This window comes from Acanthopagrus latus, chromosome 12, assembly GCF_904848185.1.
Source record: "Acanthopagrus latus isolate v.2019 chromosome 12, fAcaLat1.1, whole genome shotgun sequence".
Classification (NCBI taxonomy): domain Eukaryota; kingdom Metazoa; phylum Chordata; class Actinopteri; order Spariformes; family Sparidae; genus Acanthopagrus; species Acanthopagrus latus.
In genome coordinates, this window is record NC_051050.1 from 22,844,154 (window position 1) to 22,870,295 (window position 26,142).

General features: G+C 44.7%; 1 protein-coding gene across 3 annotated transcripts in view; it reads left to right on the plus strand.

Annotated features, from left to right (window-relative positions):
• lamc3 (laminin, gamma 3) overlaps window positions 1-19,978 on the plus strand; it is a 135,016-nt gene extending 115,038 nt beyond the window's left edge. For 2 of the 3 annotated variants that reach the window (XM_037117083.1, XM_037117084.1), the window contains 15 exons: window positions 299-544; window positions 2,828-2,981; window positions 3,117-3,259; window positions 3,428-3,606; window positions 5,590-5,770; window positions 6,893-7,125; window positions 9,725-9,801; window positions 10,137-10,271; window positions 13,412-13,631; window positions 14,126-14,272; window positions 15,218-15,320; window positions 15,995-16,197; window positions 16,359-16,499; window positions 16,615-16,714; window positions 18,644-19,978. In XM_037117083.1, the coding sequence (XP_036972978.1) occupies window positions 299-544; window positions 2,828-2,981; window positions 3,117-3,259; window positions 3,428-3,606; window positions 5,590-5,770; window positions 6,893-7,125; window positions 9,725-9,801; window positions 10,137-10,271; window positions 13,412-13,631; window positions 14,126-14,272; window positions 15,218-15,320; window positions 15,995-16,197; window positions 16,359-16,499; window positions 16,615-16,714; window positions 18,644-18,906 (2,525 nt within the window). In that variant the 3' untranslated portion in view covers window positions 18,907-19,978. Of the gene's footprint in view, window positions 1-298; window positions 545-2,827; window positions 2,982-3,116; window positions 3,260-3,427; window positions 3,607-5,589; window positions 5,771-6,892; window positions 7,126-9,724; window positions 9,802-10,136; window positions 10,272-13,411; window positions 13,632-14,125; window positions 14,273-15,217; window positions 15,321-15,994; window positions 16,198-16,358; window positions 16,500-16,614; window positions 16,715-18,188; window positions 18,325-18,643 lie in introns of all 3 variants that reach the window. The other variant, XR_005078124.1, reaches the window with a different exon arrangement.
• The last annotated feature ends 6,164 nt before the right edge of the window (window positions 19,979-26,142 follow it).

A 26,142-nucleotide genomic window follows, 5' to 3' on the forward strand; every position in this document is an offset into this window, starting at 1 on the left:
TTATCCTTTCTTTCTTTCTTTCTTTCTTTCTCTCTCTCTTTCTTTCTTTCTTTCTTTCTTTTTTCTTCAATGGCACCACACAGAAAAATAACAGGCTTCACGTGAAGGATGAAATGATGCAACACTTCCACATGACAGATTGATGCCACCTGTGATTCAGACACGCCAGAGCTTCTAATTCAGTTACAACAGACTCTGAGGGGGGCGGGGGGACTCGAGGACGACCTCCCGACAGTCTTCCCGCTCAGTCGTCCAACTAACTCCCGCCCACTCCTTTCACCTTTCACCCTCTGCGCAGGGATGCGCTGTCAGATGTGTGAAGACGGTTACTATGGCGATCCCCTGGGACAATCCGGGGCGGCTCGGCCGTGTGCGAGATGCGACTGCAACGGAAACGTGGACTTCAACGCCGTGGGAATATGCGACCACGTCACCGGGCGATGTCTGAAATGCCTGGGACACACAGAGGGCGACCAGTGCCAACGCTGCCGGAGGGGGTTCTACGGGGACGCCCTGAACCAGACGGCTGTCCAGAAGTGCAGGGGTGAGTTACTGACGAGGGACCAGAGCCCGGAGGAAGGGGTCAATTGGTTTATTATGCTCATAATTTATTAAGAGGAAATGTATTTATGTACGACAGGGTCAAAGAGATAGTTCAGGTGTTTAATCCAGACTTCCAGCTTCTCCACATGATTAAACTAAAGTGTTCACCAACGTTCACAGCAACATAAACAAACATGAACACGGACTCGACTCGAGGCGGTGGTGGATGAGCAGCTCCCGTGTTCTGCAGATTAAAATGTCTGTTTTTGTCAGCGGGAGTCAGAGGAGAGCAATAAAACAGCTCTCTGTTAGAAAAGCTGCTGTCTAATAGCGAGGTAAAGCATGGAAAATATTGTAATACAGCATACACTAAAACTAATATTGATTTTTAAGGAGGCTCAGATCGGATTTGCTGCGGCCCCTGTCAGCATGTGGCTGCACTGTCTGCTTCTCCACACTGACTAACTACCGCTGAGCACCTCGTACGACCTCACTCACAAAGATGTGCTTTGCTTTCTGTTACCTCACCTGGATGTGTGATCATCACTGTGCATAGTTTAACACGAAAAGACTGTTCTCACATTCATCCACGCCAGGGAGGAAAGTTTCTCTGTGCTCAAGCCCCACGTGAGTTAAACACTTCACTACAATGCTGCTGTTTACATCGGCCGCGTTTCCATCGTAAACATATTTACAGGCTGTGCAGATTTTGCAACACATCCTCAAACCTAAAAAGCTGAATAGGCCGACTGCCATGATGACACATATCAGTGTTTCCAAAACAGCGAGAAAACCACTTGGTTAAGTCGAGGAAAACTTCTTTTTTTGTGTTAAAATAACAACTTCACCTTCGGTATCAGTTCAGTTACAAACATACCAACATTACCTATAAACTCAATTTTGTCTTATCCGCTACATACGTTGAATCCTGGATGAAAGTCATGAGGCTGTCTGACTTGACTGTCAACCCTGCCCTGTTCCCTGAGCAGACATTTTAGCTCTTCATACTACTTTATCCCTGACTTCCTCCTTTGCAGCCGTAATAATTACTACGACCACTAGATGTCACCAACAGACATCAAATGTTAAAATGCGCAGGTCCTGATAAGTTGCTCTCACAGTCGACCTGCATTTAAAGGATCAAAATTTTTAAAAAAAACATCCTCAATTTCGCAACTTGCCTTCGTTGAAGAAGAATAAACGAACCTAATGGGAGCTGTAAGAACCTTTTCCGAGAGAATTTTCATGTAGCAAACATTAAACTCACGCGAGCGATCAGCTGTTTCGCTCCGACTGTTTTATAGTTTTTATTCTGCTGCAAAGATGAAAAATAGCGTCAGATTAACATGTTCTCCTCATCTTTCCAGAGAAATCATCTTCTTTTAATCCATGAAACAAACAAAAAAACTCCAACATATTCTCTTTCAGTCACATCATCTTATCAATGGTATAACAGGAAACCACATAAAGGTCGTCTAGCAGATTCTTCGTAGATCAAGATTTTATAATGAGGGAGAAGGAGTGATGGTTTTCAGAATTTAAAAAAATGACGGTGACTGTACTTTCGCGGAAAAACCGTATCAGACACAAACTCCTACTCGAAGCGAGAGTATTTTTAAATCTTAGGCATTTTTCGGAGGAGATCTTTACAAACCCTCACTCAAGAGATGCTTGACATTCCTTCGCATCGACCGTTAAGACTTCAGATTGCTGGTTTTTCCACAGGATGGAGTCGAGCAATAGCCTGAACGACATTGAGAACAAAGGACTCGATGGCCTTGGGTTCTGCCTTTAAAGGATCGCAGAAAATAGCGCCTTGAAATGGTCTTGACTAATCAGCTCCGGAGCTCCTCTTAGACAAGTGAAGCACTCTTGAGTCGTGAGAGGTGAAAGCTGAAAATGGGGCGAACAAATGGCTGCGAGTCAGAAAAAGATCCCCCCCCGTCTATAAAGAGGAAAAACTAAAAAGGAGTCTTTGGTTCGAGAGAATTAAAAAAACGACGGACAGGCAGAGACACAAAGAGTCACAGCTGTGATGTCTTCCTCCTCTTTAAGCCGCGGGTCGAACTTCTGTACAGAGCAACGTCAGAAATAGATCCATGAGTCTCCCCGGTGCTGTCGGTCATTTCTTTTCTGTTTCTCCCTCAAGCGCTCTGGGATCAAAATCAATCACAACTCCCCCCCACCCACCCACCCACACGCTAACATGATGCATTGCCATGATTCCAGCAAACGTAATATGATTGCTTTGGTAATGAAGTTGTTTTTTGTTTGTTTCCTTCAGCCTGCAGCTGCAGTCCTGCCGGAACCTCCGGGCACGTGAACGAATGCCACCCTCAGACGGGAAGCTGTCAGTGCCTCGGTCACGTGACGGGACGGGATTGCAGTTATTGTGAAGTCGGCTTCTTCAACCTCCAACCAGGTGTCGGCTGTGAGAGGTATTAAAGATCGCCTGGGTGGATTTGTTGAACAGATTTAATAACCCGGCTTACAAACTGAATCTATTACTGGGATTTTATTATTTTTTTTCATCCCCTGCCTTCCTTCCCTTCCTTCCTTCCTTCCTTCCTCAGGTGCAAGTGTAATCCAATTGGCTCGTCATCCATCGCGTGTCATCCAATCACGGGGCAGTGTGTGTGTCGTGCAGGAGTGGAGGGGAGGCTGTGTGATTCTTGCCGTGTGGGCTTCTTTGGATTCTCGTCACGAGGTTGCAGAGGTACAGGACTTTACTTCAGGCATTGCGAGTGCTCTACCCTCTGATCCTCTCATGCATCTAACACAGATCACACATGAAGGCATTTCTGACTCCTCCATGTTTACCTCTGCTGCTCCCCCCCTGTCTTCTTGCCCTCCCATCCATCTCTGTCCTTGTGTCCTCCTCCAGCCTGTAACTGTGACCCAATGGGCTCCATTTCCATGCAGTGTCACGGCAACGGGACCTGCCACTGTCGCCAGGGCTTTGTGGGTTACAAGTGTGACAAATGTGAGTTGAACTATTTCCACAACAGAGCAACGCACCAGTGCGAGGAATGCCCCGTGTGCTATGGCCTTGTTAAGAAGCAGGTGAGTGTAAGTTTGTTTGTGACTGTTGTCTGTGGAGGGAATTTTAAAATTCTGCTTGTTGAGCCTTCAAACCCGCAACACCGAAATATCAGTTGGCAAACTATTGCCTGTCACGCAGACAGCAGATAGAGACAGAAGTGGGAAAGTCTCTACATTAACGTTATATATCTAATGTTGAGTGTACTCCAATGGCTCCAGAATAAAGCCAGTAAATGTAGTATGCACCAGCGAGCACATCCACCATCGACGGCTGAGAGAGAAACAAACAACGGGAGTGAAACGGGCGTCTTGTTAAGTTCAGTTCAAAGCTTTGTCAGCTGGCAAGTTTCAGGAACAATACTGTCAAGCACCAAAAGTAAAAATCGGTGCAGGTAAATACACAATAAGTGAAAGTCAATTAATCAGCCCTGTTATATCCCTTTACTTTCTGTTGAGCCTTGGTATACAAAGACACAGGAAACCTTGACTCTGGTTTAAAAAGCATGGCTCCCTCTGAGATACAACAAGAGAAAAAATGCAGCATTTTACAAAATACTACATTTCAGTTATGTGTCAGCGTCTGACTAAAAGCACTACCTTTGCATCTTTTACTATCTGTTGCTGTGTGTCTCCTGCACACATTCACACAAATTCTTTGTACATCGATTGTGCCTTGGCTCTTGCTATTCCGGGGTGCAATTTGTTCTGGAAATAGCACGGTTGCCTCCCCAGCACATCTCGCCTTTGTAGACCCTCATGACAGCCATATGGCTCCTTTGTATTTGCAGATTGCAAGTAAACAGTAGATGTGCAGTGAAACAGAAAGAGACATTTGCCCTAATGATCTCCTGTGCTGCTTCTGTCTGTCCCTTCAGATTTGTTCCAGCCCACGTCTGCATGCTAAGGTGGCTGCATCCCCTGGATCTGGCTTTCTGAGGCCAATCCGATACCTCCGACATGTTCTGTCTTTTCTCTGTACATATTCTTGTTCCAGCCAAAGTGGCTCTGTGTTCTCTCCGGACCGGCTTGTACCGGTGTGAATGCATGCTGTGATTTCCATGGTGTTAGCAATTCAGTGAACATCCCGAGCCTTGTCTGCTCTGAACACCTGCAATTACTCTCACTATCCTCAGTCTCCCCTAGCTCTCCCTTTTCTGCCTCTCCCACTCTCCGTCTTTCTGCTCACATTTTCCTCCGGCTCGCACAGTGGAAGGGGGAAAAGACTAACAAGTACGAAGGAGAGGGCGGCTGTAAAAGACAGAGATGTGTGGTCGATGATCAAGAAAGATGTTAGAAAGAAACTGGGAAATAAAGCATGGGGTAAAATAATGAGACAGACATGTGGCACTTGTGGAAAGGCAAGACTGAATCCATATATAAAGAATATGTTATACGTGGTGTTTTTAAAATGACTACACCAAGGAAGTGGGCTCATTAGCGCCTCAGGTGCCGCACACTCACCAGCTACAGAGAACGAGCCTGACAGTAACACATGTGTGACCAGTGGTCCATCATCCCTGATGTGGTTAAAAAAAAAAAAAAAGGTATGATCACAGTGAGATCAGCCTTTTTATAAACCTGAACACTTACCCTCCACGGTCAAGAAATTGGTGCCAATCACAGCACCTTCGCTCCACTCGTAGACTCCCGAGGAGTGTAATCTAGTTATCGCCAGAAATGCTTTTCTTTTGCCACACGCTATGCGGAGAATAGCGTGAGCGGATGCAGATATGAAAACCGTATTTTATCCTTATCCTGTTGTTGATATTCATTTATTCATTGCTTTTGTTGAAATACTACATTTTTGATGTTGCGGTGCACCAAGAATCAGAGTCCTGTCTCAATCCCCGGGTCTGAATAAATAAATACAGATCTGGGCGGATAGATATTTTGCTGTCCTATTTGTTGTTGCAACCCCGGTGGTTTTCTTTTTTTGTGCTCTGTTTCACTCTCGCTAAAATCTGTATTCTCATTGACTAAATCTAAATCTCGTTGCTATTACAGGCAGAAAAGCTGAGGACTCGCCTGCAGGATTTGGAGAAGCTCTTGGCTCACTTTGATTGCCGAGGTAGATTTGGGAAGCAGCACCACCTGCTGAAGTATCACATGGCCAGGCTTTATGAGCATGAGCACCAGAGGGAGGATACTCTGCCCAATGCTCTGGAGGATTTTCTGGCCTTCCAAGGTAACAGCAGCCAGGAGCCGAGATAATTCCACTTGGCCTGTCCGTCTTTTTAACGTTTCCTTCGTGGTCATGCAGTTAGAGACACTTGGCAGCCGTCTGCTTTGTGAAATGCGACGCCGGCTCGCGCGCCATTGTAGCTATTGTGTCACATTTTGGCAGCGAGATGATAACATGCCATATCAATACATACAAGACCAGCAGGCATGGTTTAGACAATTCTGACATGAAACCGCCCCCGGCGTTTTTCTTGCAAATGGGCTGCTGGTCTGGTCTGGTCTGGTCTGCGTCTCTTCAGTGTGACGCCGCCACAGATACGGCACAACAAAGCCATTAAATCAGGAAGCGGGCAACAAACAATACAAACCTCTCCCAATTACTTTAACACAATGCTGATATATCCTCATTATCTTTGGGGGGAGTGGGAGGGTTTACAGGCTCAGCTGCAGAGGCCAAATGGAGACAAATCATAACAATATAGAACAAGGCGCCGTGTGACCAACTTAATCCCTATTTATATGACAGGCGGTGCATCTCTAATCCCTGGTTTATTATGATTATAGTTGCAATCATGATAACAGTTGTCTAACAACACACACATACTTACACACACACACACACACACACACACACGTAGTTTTCAGCCATGTACGTTATGACATTGTGTAGCCCAATGATAGTTTAACAAGTATATGGGAGCGACAGACTCCCACAAAACAGCACACACTGAGGCGCACAATGCACTTGTTATCTCCAGTTTTATGAGGCACAAAGACAAAAAGACGAGCATAGTGTGTCACAAAATGAAGTCAGACGTGTTTCTACTAATTGCGTCGAGCTGGCTCGGCTGCGCAGACGGACTAGAAACATCAGAGGAAAAAAAAAATATGAAACTGTTGACATCAGGACGGAGTTACATATGGATTCTGTTCTTCTGACGGCACACAGACACACAGGAAAGGATCAGAGTCTGAACTCTGGCGGTAAATGAGAGTAATGTGTCAGAATACACACAGCGTTCCTGCCACCGAGTCTTGCAAGAAATAATATTCATAGCGAAATAATCCGCCAAGGATTTACTGTGGTTTTTGATTTGCTTTGTGCTTTTTTTTTTGTTCTTTCCAGAAGCACGGGAGGCCTTCATAAAACAATTTTCCTTGCTGGAAGCTTCTGCAGGCAGACTCTCAGCCCAGCTGCACGGCATTACATCTGCTTTGAACTGCAGCATCAGCATGACGGAGGAAGAGAGGAAGGATGAAGGGAGCAGGGGTGTGTGCCAAGCGTTCGCAGAGGCGACGCTCGTGATGAGAGCGTCGCAGGAGCAGCTGAAGCAGGCGACACTGGACCTGGACACCATGGTAGGCCAATCGAACACGCCTCTTCGATAACATGTTGATGTCACTTATATTCCAGGTGTTTCAGCGCACTGAAAGCTATAAAGTACTCCAGTATGTAAAGCAATTGATTTCATGTCCTCACTCTGGGCCGCTGCAGCTCCTCTCGTATAGATCCTCAAAGATCCCCCAAAGCAAAAACAATATTTCTCAGCAGCCCCACACACACCTCCACCTCCCTCCTCCCTCCTCCCTCCTCCACCTCCCTCCTCCCTCCTCCCTCCTCCACCTCCCTCCTCCCTCCATCACCTCCCTCCTCCCTCCGCCCCCTCCCTCCTCCCTCCTTCACCTCCCTCCTCCACCTCCCACCTCCCTCCTCCCTGAGTGGCAAATTCATGCCTCCTAAGGAAAATCCAAAGACTGTTTGATGGACGCTAAAATTAACAACTTGTTCTTCACCCACCGCGAGGCTTTTCACTGTCTCTCCGCCGCGCTCGCAAGAATCTATTATGGATACTGCTGCCGTGTTATTTAGGTTCGGGGGAGATGAGAGAGGTAGTTTTGCCAATATATAGCTCTCTATTTCTGATTGTGTGTGTGTGTGTGTGTGTGCGAGTGCCGACACACACACACACACACACACACACAGACTGTACCTCCGCAGAGCCTTATCACTCGGGTAAGCCTGAAGCAGCAGCAATTTAATTTCATATTAATAAGCAGAGCAGCCTCCCAAAATGAAGTTGGGAGGGAAAAAAAAAAAAGAAAGAAAGCAAAAAAGTGTCAATTGTTGATTCCGTTTTCTCATTTTTTATTTGCATTTCCCTCAAATTAAATGTCACTCGGGGAAACGGTCTCTGCGTTTGACTGTATACGCATTACATTTATCAGGACGGGACTTCAGGGGATTCATTTTGTGGGAGGTTTTTCTTCCATACTTTCTTCCATACTCCGCCGCTTTGAATGTTTTTTTAATACATGTACTTAAGTGAAGAGGTTCATTAGAGGAGTTCCATTATTTCCTAAATTAAAGCTATCCTCCACCCCCCCGTACACCATTTTTTGAGGCAGGACCAGGACCTGCACACGGATATTTTAGAGCTTTTCAAGGTCACTTTGAACTCACAAAGTAAATTTTTTGCCCATTATACAGAAAGTGACAGACTAGATCGTGACAAAAACTCCCCACGAATGTCTGATGGGATGAAAAGATGAAGTGATATCCACAGGGTCAAAGGTCAACATCACTGTGACTTTATAATGTTCTGCAAAACCACCATTTTTTAAGTGTAACTCCACTGACTTGTATTGATCTCCCGTGCTGCAGGCTGAACTTGTGTGTATCCACTTTTTACAGTTTGTAGCTCTTCTCCCTGTTCTGTTTGAATTAGCTTAACCAGGTAATCACACAAACACATACAAGGAATTATACAGTAAGTAGTTACGACCAATCAGTCTGATTGGTCAACTAAGACACTTATAATGTCCCCAATCAGCGTAACAGCACACTTCGCTCATCACTCCAAATTGTACTCCACCACTTTGTGAGAAAATCAGAAGCAGAGAGGTTTTAAAATGTTTTTATAGTCATCAAATTAAATCCCGAACAGCAGCGGACCGATGCAGACTGCGACCTCCTGTAAGGCTGTTTCTGTCAGCCGTTAAAGTCACATTCATAGAATAATTATGCACTTTATCAATACTATTCAGCCTTCTGCTTTCCCATCAAAACCTTCTCCAGTGGAAATAATGTATGGCTGCTGCTCGACCACCAGGTTAATGCAGGTTCACACCTCCCCTTGTGCAAAGTGGAAATGTTGCAAGGCTAAATGATATAGATCGGAGCAGAATATTCTCTAAGATAAATATTTAGCATATTTCTGAAGTGATTCCATCGATCTGCGTCCGAGCCATCTTGACTTTTTGGCTGCTGCAACACATTCAGAAATGTTCCGATCAGACTGAAACTCTCCTGCATCCTCCGTCAGCTGCTTTCATCAAGGTTATTCTAGTAACTCTAGTCGCTAAATTGTTGAGCTAGCTAAGCAGTTTGTGTTTATATGTGTGGTACTTATTCAGTCTGGGAAATCCCACAAACAAACCCATTTTTAACACCAATTACTCAATGTGCATGTTGTTTTTAAACTGATGTTACACGCCTCTAAATGTCTTCTATGTTTACTTCTTGTTATCATTATATATTTTCATAATTTTATTTTAGGAACCATATTTTGTGTGAAAGGTTATTAGAATTATTATTATTATTATTGTTCTTATTAGGAGCGACTAGAAACAATCGCTCCATGTGTTAACGGATCCTCTTCCAGTCTTCTGAACTGCTTTGTTAAAAATAGTTTGAGTGATGGCACCGTGTTTCTCATTGTTCACAGGAATCATACAAGTCACCATGGTGGTGACACCCATTTCACCGAGAGCGACTCTTATTATTACACTTCTGAAGTTGTAATTGTTGTTAGAACAACTTTCGCGCAGATCCACATAAACAGCACCGGGTGTAAAAAAGAAAATAATAACTATTTTCAGCCGATTTTAATTCACATGATTTCATTTCCTGTGTCAACAGCTGGAACAGCTGAACTTCTACCTTTTGCCTCCTTCGTAGATCATTCCCTTTGAGGTGCTGTCAGGACCGAACAAATGGAACATCATGGTCAACGACTCGCAGGTCCTGATGAAAAGGTAAGTCAAGATATTCATCTGGCCGATTATAATTAACGACCGCTGTTTCAATCCATGCAACATCTCCACTTGCTTCCTTCCCTCAAGCTTGTCACTTACATAGTTGTTAGGCCTCCGTGAATCGATGCCCCCCCGGCTGCTCCGTCTATGCTCCACTATTATGTGGTAGTTAGAGAAATCTTGACTGCGGAGCCAGTGAGGGGAGGCCGTCGATGCTGAAATCCATTTCGTCTCTCCTCGGGCAGTTGTAATGGTCTGTTATTCTTTGTAACTCACTCTCTCCTTTCACTTTGTCTTTTTTTTTTTTTTTTTTTTTTTTCTCTCCTCCCTCGTAGTCACAGGGAGGCGGCGGACCAGATTGAGGCCGTAGCCAGCAGGGCGGTAAGAGCCTCGAAGCAGACCTTCGGATTCCTGATGGATCTGCTGCAGGACAACTCCACAGAGGAGTACATCAGGAACCTAACAGAGCGGTGAGAACAACAACCGCTCCAAACACACACAGACACACAAACACACACACGTCTCCCGTTAACATAAAGCGTCTTGTATTGCAAAATCCCAACAAGCTGCATTACTCCCAGGATTACTGCACTTCCGCAGTGTATTTCTATCAAAGTGCACCTATCCCTGCGTTACAGCTCGAGGTCCTCTTCTTCACAGAGGCCCTTTTATTTATTTATATATTTTTTTTAAAGCACATTGGAGTTTAGGAGTAAGACATTTAGCCGCAGGGGGACAGCTTCTCTCCACTGTAAGCCTATTGCTTTCTTGGATTTGCAGCACGCTCGCTGCATCTCCTAGCGTGTGATTGCTCTGAGGATTATCCTGAATGCTAGACAGAATGATGCAAAAAGCCCTCCGGTGGCCGTGATGAGAGCAAGAAGCGAGCAACTCAAAATTGATTACCCCCGTCTAACAGTAGTCAGCTCGGTTCAGGAGAGTTTTGTTAATCTTTGGAGCGCTGCTATACGACCGTGTGTGTGTGTGTGTGTGTGTCACTTTAGAGAGCGAACTGGGCAGTTCAGCCACAGATTGCGTAAAAAATTGCATTCGCCACACATAACTCCAAAATGTGTCGGCAACTTAAGCAGATCAGATGCATGTTATTTGCAGGACAGCGACCCAATCAGAGGGACGGCAAAGGTGATGCCACGAACGGCAAAAGCAAAAGTCGATTTAGAATCACAGCTCACAGAGTTATATGAACGATACCTCCTCATTAAGACTAGGATGTTTGATTTAGCTTATTTTGATTCTCTTCTGTCACTGTCACAGTTAAACAAAGGTTACTCAAACTGTGGAGACAACAGAGAAATCACCTTTTACTGCAGATGAGGTCTCGTGATGAAGCAAATCTGGACTTATTCCATATTTCAAACCACATTTTGGTGTTTTTTCTTGTGTTGCAAAAAGAAAATGTTCCTTTTTGTCAATGCTTCAGCTCTGTGCTGGTGCCGAGTTTTCCTTCGATGGCTCCTTGTATTTGTTCCGTGCTGACCAACGTGAAAGTCAATAAAAATATTTTTTTGCTTCTTCATCAGAAGCTGTAAGTTTTAAATAAAGCCAGATGTGCTTTCAGTTGGTCGATCTTCCCATGCAACGCATTCTGGTAGCGAGGAAGTCTCTGAATGAGCCGCCATGTTGGTCTGATCTGACAGCTCAGGGTGGGTGTTTGTCCTGTTAGGTGCAGCTGGTTGACAGAGGGTGTCTTGTCTCGGTCAAGCGTCCAACGCGTCAAACAACGTCCCCGTGGACACCATAAGTTCCCCTCTAAACTTCCCGACAGGTATCTGTTTGATGCCAAAATACTCGCAGGAATCAAAAGACTGGAGTGAAGCCTAAAGATTTTATTTTTTTATTTGTGTAGCAGAGCAGTTTATTTTCTCCTTCCCCTGCTCCATCAATCATCTCACTCCCTCTCTAAATTTAGTTTGGGAGCCCTTTGGCTAAGTACCTGACTGCAGAAAGTAGAACTCGCTCCACATTTACATCTACAAAAATAAGATACTACTTATGCATCGTTCTCAACAATCTGAAGATTTAAATAAAAAATGTGTGTACAGGCTCAATTTTTCTCCCGATTTACTTTCACTCTTATTTTCCACTAATACTTCTGATGCTTTGTCTTCGGCCAGCGTCCTGCAGCCGACCCAAAGCGTCAGTATTTCACAACCTGGCAACTCGAGAATCAACTATCTCTCCGTCGAACCGTCTATTTTAAACTTTAGCCCATTTAATTGCCTTTAACCATGTGGGCTGTTTTGAAAAAGGCGCTAACAACAACCTCAGGCGCACTAGTGTTCTCCCCGAACATGTGAGATTAATTCCTGTTAAAAGGAGGTATTTTTAGCAAGAACACTGTGATGACACACACACACAGACACTAAACCACACTGTGATTTGGGTGTTTCTGCTCCGTCGAGGCAAAACAGATTGGGTATCATTACAGCTGTGGAGGTGATAAAAGTGGCACTTTAACATCCACTGCGCTGTCTATCACCTCTCGTGAATTCATCCTGCTTTCTGTGCACGGCGCCGCCTTCCTCTCTTTACTCTCTCATAACAAGCTGCGGCGTCTTGTTCACAGCTTTATATTGATTCCAGTAAGACACACTAAGATCATTTTTAAGAGGGGAAAAAAAAAAACACACCACGGCTGGGAACACTTTTTTTTTTACATGCACCAATCAATTTTGAGATTCTGGGGGTGATTTTCCTTCCGTTTACTTTTCAGACTAGCGTTCAAGAAAAAAACCTCCTTAGTACATATTTAGGTGTTTATCTGAGCTCAGATTTCTGTTTTACATACTGGCGCAAAATTAGTGCATATTTAACAAGACTGCAATTTCAGAAAACGTCTGACACAAAACTGTAATTACCGAGTCGCGGTTGTTTCTCCTCCGTTCACCAGTCACGGTGCTGTTCCACAGCTGAATCACGGCCAGTACCTTTTTTGTTCTGCAGAATATCATGATGTCACAGCGAGTTTAACCTCTGACCTTTTGGACATCAATGTGTCATAGCTTAAGGAAAAGAACCTGGAGATGACCGATGAAAGTGTGGGGACGAGCTTCTTGCTAAATGGGCTAAAGTTTAAAGTTTAAGTTCGACAGAGGGATAATTGATTCTTGAGTTGCCAGGTTGTGAAATACTGAATCACTCCAGAATGTGGAGCCACGATGAGATCACAACGACCTTAACCTTTGACCTCTGACCACCGAATTCTAATAAAGTCATCCTCAAATCATGGCGGACACTTGAGCCAAATTTGAGGAAATTCTCAGAAAACATAAGTCTGCTGATTACTTTACATCTACAGCAGATAATTAAACACTGTCTTACTGCCAGTAATCAGCTTCAGAAGTTTCATGGTGATATCTGTTCAAATTTTTCCTTTAATAATCTCAGATATGCAATTAAATGTGCTAAATGTTGCGAATTGCATGCGAGGCTCTAATGAGTCTGCACCTCACAGTGTCTCTCTTCATTATCTTGCCGCCAATTAGTCAAACCAACAGGATACACGGTGATATCGATAGAAAAAGTTGCTATCACAGTATGTTATATTTCGCTACCTTTCCTCTACTGTTTTTTTTTTTTTTTTTCTCAGAATCACACACATGCAGCAGCAGAAAGACAACCTGACAGCGCAGGCGAACGATACGGCAGCCCAGCAGCGGGCCCTGCAGGAGGAAGCTGCCGGTGTAAAGCTTGCCCTGGGTAACATCACATCATCCTTACATCAGCTGGCTCTGACAGATGCCAGCCCATCACCACAGCCCGGCCAAACACAGCTCGACCAAACACGCCCGATCAGCCACACAACAGAGGTCAGTTCGGACAGCACCTGCAGGGCACTAATGGAATGTGAAGTGTTGTTATGTAACATTATAGAATCATTTAGCCCCGACGGAGCCGGTTTGATAGCTGCACGTATATGAGGAGCCCATTACGGCTCGTGTAACGAGGCTCATATAGAGGTATCAGTAGCTTTCATTTTTCTGGAGAGTGGGCAGTTAACTCCACTTCATTTTCATTTTTTTTTTCTTCTTGATTTCACATTTGGCAAGGAGAGGGGGACACTGATTAGGCACAGGAGAGACGATTCTGGCAGGATTTGCTGCTCATGGGGGTACATGTTGTTCCAGAGGAGGGTGATTAACCGCTGCAGCATCTCTGAGCAAACAAAACACCGTAAAATATCACAAACAGGCTCGTGTGTGCCCTCTGTAAATGGCTAAATGAAGGCAGAATCTCTTGCAAAAAGGGGGGGTGATTGTTTAAATGAAAACATTGCGTTTGTGCATTTCTGCTTCCTGTTCAGTGGGGCGACGGCCTGCTAAAGCAGACGGAAGAACTGGACCGGCAAATTCAGACCAACGACGAGCTCATCAGAAAGATGGGAGAGGAGGTGGAGCTTCGAAAGCAGACTGCCGAGAAGAAACTGGAGGTGCTGGATGTCATCGGCGAGGTGACTACATTTACTGTGCAATATTTTGCATGTTTATTTAATTTTTTTCTTCGGTTGTGGCCTCAACTACTCTACCTAACAGGTACATAAATAGTCCTTCTCACTGTCTAAAGTATAACACCTGCCATTCGCCGACTATTTCACTCGCCATTCTGCTCATCTTTCGCTATCTGTGGTGTTAAATTATTCCTCAACCACAACCTCCGAGCTCGCAGAGTACATGCTGAAATTAGCAAGTTACCCATCACCCTAACCTGGTCGCTAACGAGATGAAGATACGTTAATGTTACTAATTTGAACACAAACCAGGATCTTTTCCTAAACCTAACCGAGTAGCTTTGGTTGCCTAAACCTAACCAAACTGCAACCATGTCACGTTAGCTAGGTGATCACTTAATTACATGACATATTTAATTTACGTCACATAGGTAAGCTCCGTTCATACCATGTGTCTTCTTAATGTCAACATTGTTATTAGCCGTGCTAGCATCATTCATTTTACGGTTTTGAATGAAACGTCTTCACAACTACGGGATGGATGGTATGTGGCAGGCCTACAGATGGTTATGATCTCCTGGAAGAATTGAAAACTATGCTGGATCCCCAGTTTTCAATCTTTTGGTGAAGGCATTCCCATCAGCCTGCTCTGTACTTCAAATGCAAGCATTCGTACATCGATGGTGGACATCGCAGACATCATACCTGCGAAACATCAGCATGGCATCAGTAACACTGTGCTTACATTAGCATGCTGACATTAGCATTTACCTGTAGCTTAGAGTTACAGAGCCGCAGGCATGGCTGCGAAATCTTTTTAATTGGCCCTGTGCTGTCCTCCCACCTGTTTAGACCACATTAAAGCATTTGATACAACATTGCTCCAAGCGGTTGAATACACTCGGCTCCACCGAGGTCACATCTCATCCCACCTGTCTCTTTCTCAAGCTGCAAGCTCGCGCTCGGGAGGCAAAGGTCGCGGCTTTGTCGTCCGTGGTGACGGGGAAGGAGGTGGAATCAGACGCCATCGCCCTGCACAGAGAACTAGAGAGTGAGTGTTCTTTTTTTTTTCTCTTTTTCACTCTCTCCCACTGTCGGTCTTGCATAATGTGTTTTATTGGACTTCCAGCTGAATTATTCCACTCAAAATTGAAATGTCAAGTACTGACACCAAAACAAACACAAGAGCTACAGACTCAATGTGACTATAATAAATGTGTCATCGCCGTTTGCAATGCTGTGACCTACTTGACATGCATTGAATGCAGCGGCGGCAGCTTCTCCGTGAAACATGTAATGAAGCGCGAGTGTTTCGGGAATTTTCACGCCGTTACAACTTTTATGAATGAAATCTCGGCCGAGTCTTGAGTCATTTTGTCTCCTCAGACTTGGGAACTTTATTTTATTCAGTGCAACCTTAAATGGTAAACTACCTGAGAACCTGTTTCCTGACAAACATGAAGACTGTCTACCAAAGTCAGAACAGTTTTGGTTATTGTCTTTCTATCTGACGTCTTTCTGCTCACGTCTCAGGTGAAAATACATAATAAGTAACATTTGACCGAGTGTTTGACAGCAGTTGGTTGTTTTGCCTCTGGAATCTGTTCAGACCACACCAGCACAGTCCCGATGAGGCAGATCAGCTCATTTCAGTGATGTTTAACTCCATCAGTAACACCTCTGGGATGTCTTCATACCTTTCTCCTTCCCCAATCGTCTACTCAGACATGGTGAGGGAGTGGCCCCGTCGGCAGGCCCAGACACAGGCTGCGATGAAGAAGGAGAGGCCGCTGGAGGAAAAAGTGTTGGCTGATGTCAGGAAAAGGGTCTCGCAGATTGAGAAGACGCTGAAGCCAGCTCTGGAAAACTCCAGCCTCTCCAGTAACACCACGAAGGAGGCGGAGCGAACAGCACATGCTGTGGCAAAGGTATGTGTGCAGTCGGTAACCGCTACGATGACGGTCTTCCCACCGACGTCAGCTGCTGAAACTGCTCAGTCTCGTTCTGTAAATATTCGAAAATATCTTTGATTCTCTGCTGCCCATTCCTCTTCCCTTAGTTTTATCTTTCTGTCGCTCTTCCTGTGCAGGAATCCAAAGCCATTCTGACTCAGGCCAAGCACACCCGGACCGCGTCCGCTCACCTCAGCTCCCATGTAGACGCCGCTTTACAACAGCTGACTGAGCAGGAGATGCTGACTGACACGGCAAACTCCCAGATCACCTCAGAGGTAAACCCGACACGGATATATACACATTTGAACAGCAGAATCTATGCATATTGATCTGTGCTTCCTGTGTGCTGCCTTTTAAGACTGTTTCAAGAGGATGTCTCTTTATCTGCAGCCTGAGGTGTCCCTGACCACAGTGAGGGAGGACATGGAGGCCGCCAAGCTCCGTTTAAAGGCCTATTCTGATACACTAACCGAGCTAATCAGCAAGATCGGTGAGTCATTCTCGTATAGATGATTTCCACCGAAGCTACTTTTTTTTAGTCTTCCACGTCTATAAAGCTCATAAATCTTCATTACACCTTAAATGTCAGATCGCTAAAGAGCTCGGTGCCTTTTAACGCCTCATTAAACGTGGAAATATTTCCCAGATTTTTTTATCCCCACGGTAAAAGGAAGAATAACTGCTGTTCATTGGGTCCGAATCGTGTTTACTTTGTGGTTAAATCCCAGCGTTGAAATCATTTCTGACCCTTTTTAATTCAGACCCAATTCCTCTCACGATTTAGAATTAACCAGGAAGGCAGGGAACCGACACTCTCGGTCGACACGTTAACACGCTCGACAGGATAATGACCAAATGAATGTAATTAGGTCATCATGGAGGCTGATCCGCCGTCTGAATCGCTGATGTAGGCCCTCCGTTTATGAACCATGTAATCAGGGCACGCACAAGATCTTCCTGCCCTTTTTACAGGGTTAAATAAATACTGTTAACATCAGAAATAACTGTCAAATGTATAAAATGTTTCGTGTTTGTGTGACCGTATAATTAACAGTACACACACTGTTTTTGCCAGCTTTACATTTTACGGTCTCGACCGTGGAGTACGAGCGAACTCTGGTGGGAATCAGCAACGTCGTCATCAACAGTCAGTGTTGGGTCGAGTACTGAGAATCTGTACACGAGTAAAAGCACAATCACTCCCTCCAAAACTGACCTAATGGAAAATAAAACTAGTTAGTAGCTGGTTAATAAAAGTACTCAAAGTACACGCTCCATTTTGATGACGTTTCATTTTTAATTGATTGCGGTTATTAAAGAAAATGTTGGCATTATGTTCGATTAAGCGCGCCAATTTAAAAGCCCACCAGAGCACAAGATTAACATGAAGCATGAAGAGTTTACATACGTGCAAAAAATGAGCACGCTAACTACATTTTGCCCGACAGCAGCTGTGCCGGTACAGGTCAGAAGAGGAGTTTATAAAGGCAGGGTTCAGTTTTGAGGGGAGGCACGAGGAAAAAGGAGTCACTGGTCTAAAAAGTGTGGCGAGATTGTGGCTGGAAGCTCTCTTTGGTTCTGGGTTCTGCCCCCATCATCAGTGCACCTGGGTCCAAACACAGGTGGTGCTGCTTGTTTTTTTTCCTCCAGGCAGCTCGGAAATGTGGCAGTTTCCTACTGTGGCAGTATGAAGGACCAATGCAGGAAGTTATTCACATTGGATGATATGAATTTCAACATTACGCTGATTGAAACTGACCTGAAACAGCAGCCTGAAGTTGTTAACAGTTGCTCCTAAATTCATTTTTACAGCTGAAATAAAACCACAAATCTTTGCACTCAAATAAACTTCACAACTGGTCGACATCCAAACACAGCACAGCAACACATCCAACAAAGAAAAGACAGATAAAAAGCAAAGTCTATCTGAGGCGATGAGCATGAGGGCTAATGTTGTTTGTTAGGAAAATCTTTGAAGCTGAGAGCGATGGGACTTAATTGGACTCGTGCATGAAGAAACAGATGCAGACTGACAGTTTAACACGAGGCAATCAACCAAGCAACCAGTTTGACCAGCGCAGCCGAGGACACGAGGTCGAGGTTAGGAAGTTTGGTTCAACTTTTGAGAGATTTACAACAACTACTTAGCTTGTGTTTAGTCCCCTGCTTGCTTTAAATTCATTTCCTGTTGCCTTTCCATTATATAACCAGCAGATTTACAACACATGGAGTTTCCACTATAACCTTAGTTTTACCAGTGTGGTCGTGAAGCTGCCGTTAATGTCACTTCAAGTGCTGTTTTGTGAAAAGTCTTAAACTTACCTGTTAGCCCTTGGGGAACCCCGGTAATGATCTACAAAACAAAAACTCCTGATGCCTCAGTCTTCCTGTTTCCTGTCTCTCCATCTGTCCGGACCAGATGGGAGCGTGCCGCTGGAGAGGTTTGACCGGATCTTGAACGAGACGGCGCGCCGCCTGAGCATGCTCCGCGGGAGCGTCGAGAGCCCGGCGCTGGGCTCAAAAATCGAGAAGCTGCGATCGGCGGCGCAGGAACAACAGAGCCGGATGTCCCTCATCGAGCAGGACTTACAGGAGATCCGGGAGGAGAGAGACAGTCTCAGGGACATCGCTTTAAATCTGCCTCAGTCCTGCCCCGAGGCCACGGGAGCGGGAAAAGGCTAGAAGACGACAGCGATTAAGTCCCTGATTAGACGGCCGAACATCAGAAAAGTCTTGGAGGATTTCGTTAATAAACGGGGCTGTGTTCATTTTTTATTCTGCTTCGGAAAAAAAGTCAATGATATCCTTTCATATTCTTCCCCGTTTCCACCTTTCGCCCCGAGGTACAATTTGTTTCACCACCTCGACACAGTGACTCTCACATTCCCACCAACTTACCCACCGTCTCCCGTGATTTATACCTAATCCTCCTTCGCCTTCTTCTTGTTTATTTCTCCCCCTCTTCCATTTTTTGCCTCCCGCTCTCAATTTTTTAACCAACAATATCAGAACTTTAATTTCACCGTGAATAATAACCAGCCAGCTCTGAACCGCTGGAGTGCACCGTCAAGTTTAAAATAATGCTGATTTTCCTTTGTGGGGGTAAAAGGTGTGTCTGAGTGCTCCTCCAGACTGACACATTCATTTACACTTGAGCTCTTTTTCATCAGCCTGGCTTAATTAACAATTAGTCCCCTCGGCCTCGGTGGGGTTCAGGTCAGGCTTCAACAGCACGCAACCTGTGTTCGGGATTCTTACCGCGCCTACCTCTCTCTGTTTTTTTGTGGTTTTCTCAATTTTTATTTTTTTTACTTTCTCCCCCCCACATCTCCCATCAAACATTCAAAACATGCCTCGTGTTTGGGCTCGTGGTGGGTCACACTGTCTGGTTCTGATGACCGAAAAATGTAAATGCTAATTATCTTTGTATTGCACATATTGTACTGACGAGACCAAACGCTATGTTAGACACCTTTTGTCAGGTTTTTTTTTTTTTTTTTAAGGAAATGCAGAATAACTGATCAGGGATCAGAATTAGTCAAATGGTTTCACATCGACATCTACATTGGGAGTAACTGTAACCATCTGAGTAAAGCCTTCATATAGAAACCACTTTTCATACTAAAATATCACTTTTTGTAATGGACACTCTTGTATAACAGTGCGACACACAGTGGACGTGGAGGAGCGGTGGTTCAAGGAATTCCCGGAAAACAAACCCAATAAAATAAATACTCAATCGATGGAAAACGTTCCTGCCTTTTGTGATTTATTTTTTTTTCATTCTCTTTAGCGTCTTCGCTCAGTGGATGTTGGATCTTTATAAATGATCGTGAGCGTTTTATTTGGAAGTGGGTTGACGTAACCCAGGTGGAGGACTTGTTGGTAGGAATAGTGAAGACATTTTGGGACAGTTGCCATCCTCCTGTAGCAGAGAGAGTTCAGGGGCAGAGGGGTCGTTTAAAATGAAAATATTCATCTTCCGGACTTAAATTATCCTTTTCCTTATTGAGGTTTGTGCAAGCTAGTCTTAGATCCATATCCAATTCAGTTCATAGTCTTTTAAAGATTAGTGTCTCTTACATGAACAAAGGGAAAGTTGAGCAAGAGCTAGAGGGCCATAAAGACACACTGCTGCCTCTAATATTTCTACTATATTCTTATATTATCCCGATGTGATCATCAGTAGCATCTGTTCTGCAGACCGTAAAAAAAACAGCTCTGTAAAAAGATATTTGAGGGGAGACGAGAACACATGGATAGTTTTTGCTAAAGGGTTAGGATCCCTCTAACCAAATCCCAGATTGAATATGCTTATTTGCATCTGCTGAATCAAATAAAAAGATTGATAGTGTGTAAATGTGACGCTGCAGACGGAAAACTGTTAGCTTAGCAAAAAAAGAAAGAGGCAGCGAGGGGAAACAGCTGGGCTTGAATCTCCCTCATGCTGAAAGAAAATCACCTTCCAGCACCTCCAAATCTCACCAGTCATCAAGTTATATCTGTGCGTCAACCAAATGTGTGTTTATTGCTCGCCAGTTCTGCCTATTTCCAGTCTTTATGCTAAGCTAAGCTAAGCTAATGACCTGCTGACTGTGGCTTCGGAGTCATCAGCTCGAGGAAAAAGGTCGCTGTATTCCTTTAACTCCACTGTGCACTTAAATCATCGTGAGTGTTGAGTCTTGCTCCAGTTAAAACTTTTTTATTTCCAATCGGAACGTCGTGTGAGATGTTCTGCGGTAACAGAGCCGCGTCTTTTATTTAACTCTCTTCCGAGATGATGATTCGTAAGCTTGTTATCTGCAATATTCTGCCGAAACACAACAAATAAAGGTGAAGTCCAATAACCAAGTTTTGGTGTCACGGAGGAGAGCTTTCATTGAAATCCTTCACGTGGATGAAAGCAGCTCTTAAACTCTAGGAATCAAGAGTTCATCACTTTCCATCGGTTTAGCGGATAAGTGGAGATGAGCGTCGCTGCAATGCAATAATGAAATTGAAATTCACGTCTGTTGAGAGGCGGCGTGGAGTTAGAGAACAGCACCAAGTCCTTTAAAGTCATTACTCTGTACAATATTCATGCTTCATATTGTGAATATTGCATTTGTCCTGATGGGGGTCTACGCCGTTAAAGGCCGAGACGATACGAGTCTATCGGTGCATATTAACTGTAACTGTCTGGATTTTTGCTAATTTCATATCCAGGGGCGCTGCCCTGATAGAGGTGGCCTCAAAAAACAGTTCACAGAGAAGTAATAAGTCACCAGCTGCTCACATTCGCATTAAAAGCAGCTGGAGACACCCTCATTACAGTGTTATCGGCATGTAGTAATGTGCACCAGCGGTTTTATGTCGGCCGACGGTGGCGTTTACTCTGGATGGGTGTCGTTTCACAGCTCTGTCCTTCACTCAGACATTGACGCTGTGAGTGGACTCACCGCCTGCTGGACTGCCGCTGAAATCCGGTTCAGAGTTAGTCGGTAATCAGCGGCACTGTCAGCAACAGCGATTGTGCTCCCAGACATGGAAACAGCGAAAAAAAAAAAAAACACATAAAGAACCTGTCCTTTTATTTAGCGTGACCATTAAAGCTTTATTGTTGTTGTTGGTGGAGGCTGTATTCAGATCCAGTCGTAACACAACATGTATTCAATTTAAATGCCTGTTTTTTCAAAAGCGTGCTGGAGTAAAACCAGCAGGCATTAATGTGTCATGAATAGAAAATTCACAACAAATATGAGGCAGCTTATCACCGGAGCAGCCGCCAACTGTAGCTACCGTTAGCTTGTCTGCTCCTCCTTGGTTTTTTTAGATGAGCGTAGCACATAAGTAAAGTAAAAGTACATCAGCGTCATCCCATCGGTTGTCATCTGATGGGGATTTAGCTTTTACTCGGCCTTGACCATCATCCTGATGATAGAAACCAGCTGCACCAGAAAACCCCGAAACATCGCCTGCTGCCCTCGGAGGTTATCGACAGAACATGATAGCGGATACAACAGATTTAGTGTTCAAAATGTGGATATGCTTTGTACACCAAATTTGTTTCTGAGTGTTCTCAATAAATTAGTTTAAAGAAGGGGGTGAGATGTCAAAACTAAAGATCTCTCTGAAGAAAATGTGTTCTTTTAAAGAATCACACAGATTTTACCAAAGATGTTTGCCGCTGTGAAAGTTCAAGAGAAGAGAAATAAGAGTCGCTCAGTTCAGCATCAATCCCTGATTAACAGCGATCCATCCCCTGTGTTCCTCCCATTGTCACAAATATAACTCCTCTCCGAAGTTTGGCCCCTGCCAAATAAAAGCTTCTCCCACGGAGAAAAGCCGATGTCCATAAACAAAAAAAAAAAAAAAAAGAGGAATCACCATGAGCACAGAACAGCACCACACTGTGGGGCAGAGAATGTGAAATTAGCTGGGGAGGATATAATGTGTTTCGCTAGGAAGTTGTTCTAATCCAAGAAGAGCTGTTGGAGGCGGTTCAGTGATAATAAGCTACGAGCCAAAATGGAAACTGGCAGTTAATCATAAATGCTGTTTGGCTACTGGTGGGGAGGTAATTAGCTGCTGCTCCTTAACGTCTATAGGTTGCATCAAACTTCTCATTCCGTCTCCTCGTGCGTCAAGACAGACGCTGGCAGACAACTCACGTGTCCTGAGGACTGATTAACGGAGCGATAAACATTAGCGCCTTATTAATTCCGCCATGAAAACAGCAAATTAAGTTCAAATTGGAAGTTGTTTTTTTTTTCTCCACACCCAAATAAATAAAGAAATAAAGAAAAATCCACGAGAAAAGCTCAGAAATCCACAAAGGGGATCGGCTTGTCCTTACCGCAAGTGCAAATCCTTAACATCAAAGACAGCTGCTGACACACCCCCCACTGTGTCTCTGTCCCACTTCACAGCCGCTCGTCAAATGAGTTCAGGAGAAAGGAAACTGAAAATGTTTGCGCCCCACGGAAATATCTTCACTTTTTCTCCCAGCACAAACTCTCCGCCGTGCACCAGAGAATCCAAGAGAGCCTCTGCCGCCTTCCTTTGGTATCAGGCGATCACGCTGTGGATGGTAATGTAAATACGAGCATGCTGTCCGTACGGTGTGTAAATTAAACTGGCTCATAACGAGAGAGAAAAAAACAAATGTCACACGACTCATAAATATGTCAGAGACCACAAGCTGGAAAGCCGTGCACAAACACCTGCAGGGGGATTCAAACGGTACCTGCGACTCCTCATGTCAACATATTTAAAGAGTGATATATTGAAATAATCCTTAAACATGTAAATATTTCTCTGATTCTTGCGGCGCCTTTTCCGCCGCGTTTCTTGTCGTTACACTAAATGTACAACAATATGCTTCATGTTCAGTTCCCCTGCAGAGCATCTGTTCTCAACACATGCTACAGTAAATCACCCGCATTTTAATCATCACGTTTAATCATCATATTCCGAAATCCTCTTCTTTCCTTGTGCGCTTCAGATCGAATCAAAGTGACACTGAAACGAGACCATCGAAAAACACGACTGGAGTTCGTTTTAAGTGCGGTAATTCATTGAATCCGAGGTGCTCCATTAACGACCGCGTTAATGAAGGAGACAGCGAGAGCGCGGACGTGACCGGGCTGACGAGCAGATCCGCCTCCTGCGTTGCAACAAGTGGAATCATTCGCGTTGAAACTAGAAAGAAAAGGGTTTTTGCATGATGAAATAATTGTAACCTCATTGACAGTCGCACCTCGTGCCGCGAGTCCTCTTGCATTTCCCCCCGTAAAGAAGAACATACCGCGGGGTCCTGTCGGGAATTCAGCTTTAACTCAGCTCAAATAAAATAAAATAAAAACACCAAAGCTCTGGTGTTACTGAAGGCTGAGGTGTGTGTGTGTGTGTCTTCAGAGTGAACATGCGAGAGGGTTGAAATTACCGTACGGAAAAACAAACACAACATTTTTTGTGGTAAACTCCCACGAGGGGAGTCTTAAAAAGCAGACGCTCCTCCGAGAAAACATGGATGAGTGACGTGAGAGCTGACCAGTGATTTGCTTTTCTGCATGTTCAACATGGCTTTGCTTTACACTTCAATGGGGAACTATTTTTAAACCTTAAAGAGCCTACGACTGCCAAGAAAAAGGAAGCTACATGTAAGGAGATAAAGGTTGATAAAGTTCAATGCCAAACTGGAGCAGTGGACGGCTGCTGGAGACAAAGTATGTTTGAGCCGACTGCAAATCTGCCAGAGTTTTGGATTCAAAATCAAGGAGAGCGCCACTAAAGCAATGCAAACACTGCTTCCATTTCCCCCGGATCCTGTCTGTGTGACGGGGTTTCCTGCAGTGATGGTGGAGTAGACCGGACATAAGGAGCACCCTTCAGGTGTCACTGCCTCCAGAGAAACGAGCGCAGGGATCCCACTGATTCTGTATTATTGGTGGGAGAGTTCTCGCTCTAAAATCTCGCGAGAGGTGAGCTGTTGCGGGGAGATGGCGGTGGGAACGTGAGCCCGAGTTGGAGAGAGGAGTTTGTAACGACTGACCTCGGAGCGAGACTTTTCCAGGCCTGCTACAGGGTCAGCCCAGTGTTCCCACATTTCTAGGACATTCTCAAAATTAGATTTTGTTTTCCTACATTTCCCTTCAATTTAAGGGGTCAGGGTTAAAACGCCACACTCAAAAGAGTGCAGCGGGTAGCTGTGGACCAGAGCCACAGCTACCTGGATTGTTAAACATTTCTGTGTCTTGTTAAAACTGAAATTGGTTAAAAAATATCCCCGATCAAGACATAAAATAATAAAACGGACTGGGGGTCACGTGATGCACAGAGGAGGATAGACGCATCGTTGTCGGTCTCCTCACTGGATTTAATTTAAACAATATTTCTCGGGTTGCCCGTTGCTAAATTGTGGTGAATTATCACTAAGTCAATACAGAGACAGTGAATATGTCACTAGACAACTTTTTTACCATGCCCAAAAAGAGAGAGATTCAGACTCGGAAAAAGAACAAGTCGGCTGCTAGCGAACCGCTAGCTAACCCAGACGACGACACAGAGCCAGAGCTAGCTAACGACGAGGAGCTAGACTGTGCCGAGCCAAGAAAGGAGCTCTCCAGCCCCGCTAACGAAGACGTGGTGGTACGGCAGGTGACGCGTAATATTAAGGAGATGTTGGACTCTACACTCGCTAATATCCTGAAACCAGTCACAGAGATGTCAGAAAAGCTAGATAAAATAGTAGACAGACTGGCGGCGGTGGAACAACGAGTCTCCGACTTGGAGGATAATGCAGCGGCTAATACACCACGTCTCGAAGCGGTGGAGTCAGCGCTGGAAAAAGCGATGGGAAAACTTGAGAATTATGAAAACCAGAGTCGACGACAAAATGTCAGAATTATAGGACTGAAAGAAGGCACTGAAGGTAAGGATCCACCCGTGTTTTTTGAGAAGTGGATTCCAGAGATCTTGAACATGGACATGCAAGGGAAGCGGCTGAAAATAGAGCGGGCTCACCGTGTTGGACCTCCGGCGGGTTCCGCCGGCAGACCGGGCCCTCGCGCTGTCCTGGTGAGGCTTCACGACTACACGGACAGACAGCGGATCTTACGAGCGGCAAGAAGCAAGGGCAGAGTTTCCACAGATGGTCAAGTAGTGTCTTTCTACCAGGACTTTTCTGCGGAGATTGTAAAGCGGAGACAACAGTCTGCAGACGCGCGCAGAAGGCTCCGGGAAGCGGGGATCAAATACGCATTTGCGTATCCAGCTGTAATTAAAATCCTCCCTCCAAATGGAAAACCGATCTCCCTTCCCACAATGAAAGAAATCAACGACTACGTGAAGACACTCCAGTGACTCTATCAATCCATCTGTAATCAGGGAAAGTACATCACCTGCTTCTTTACAAATGAATAGAGAACGACTCGTATG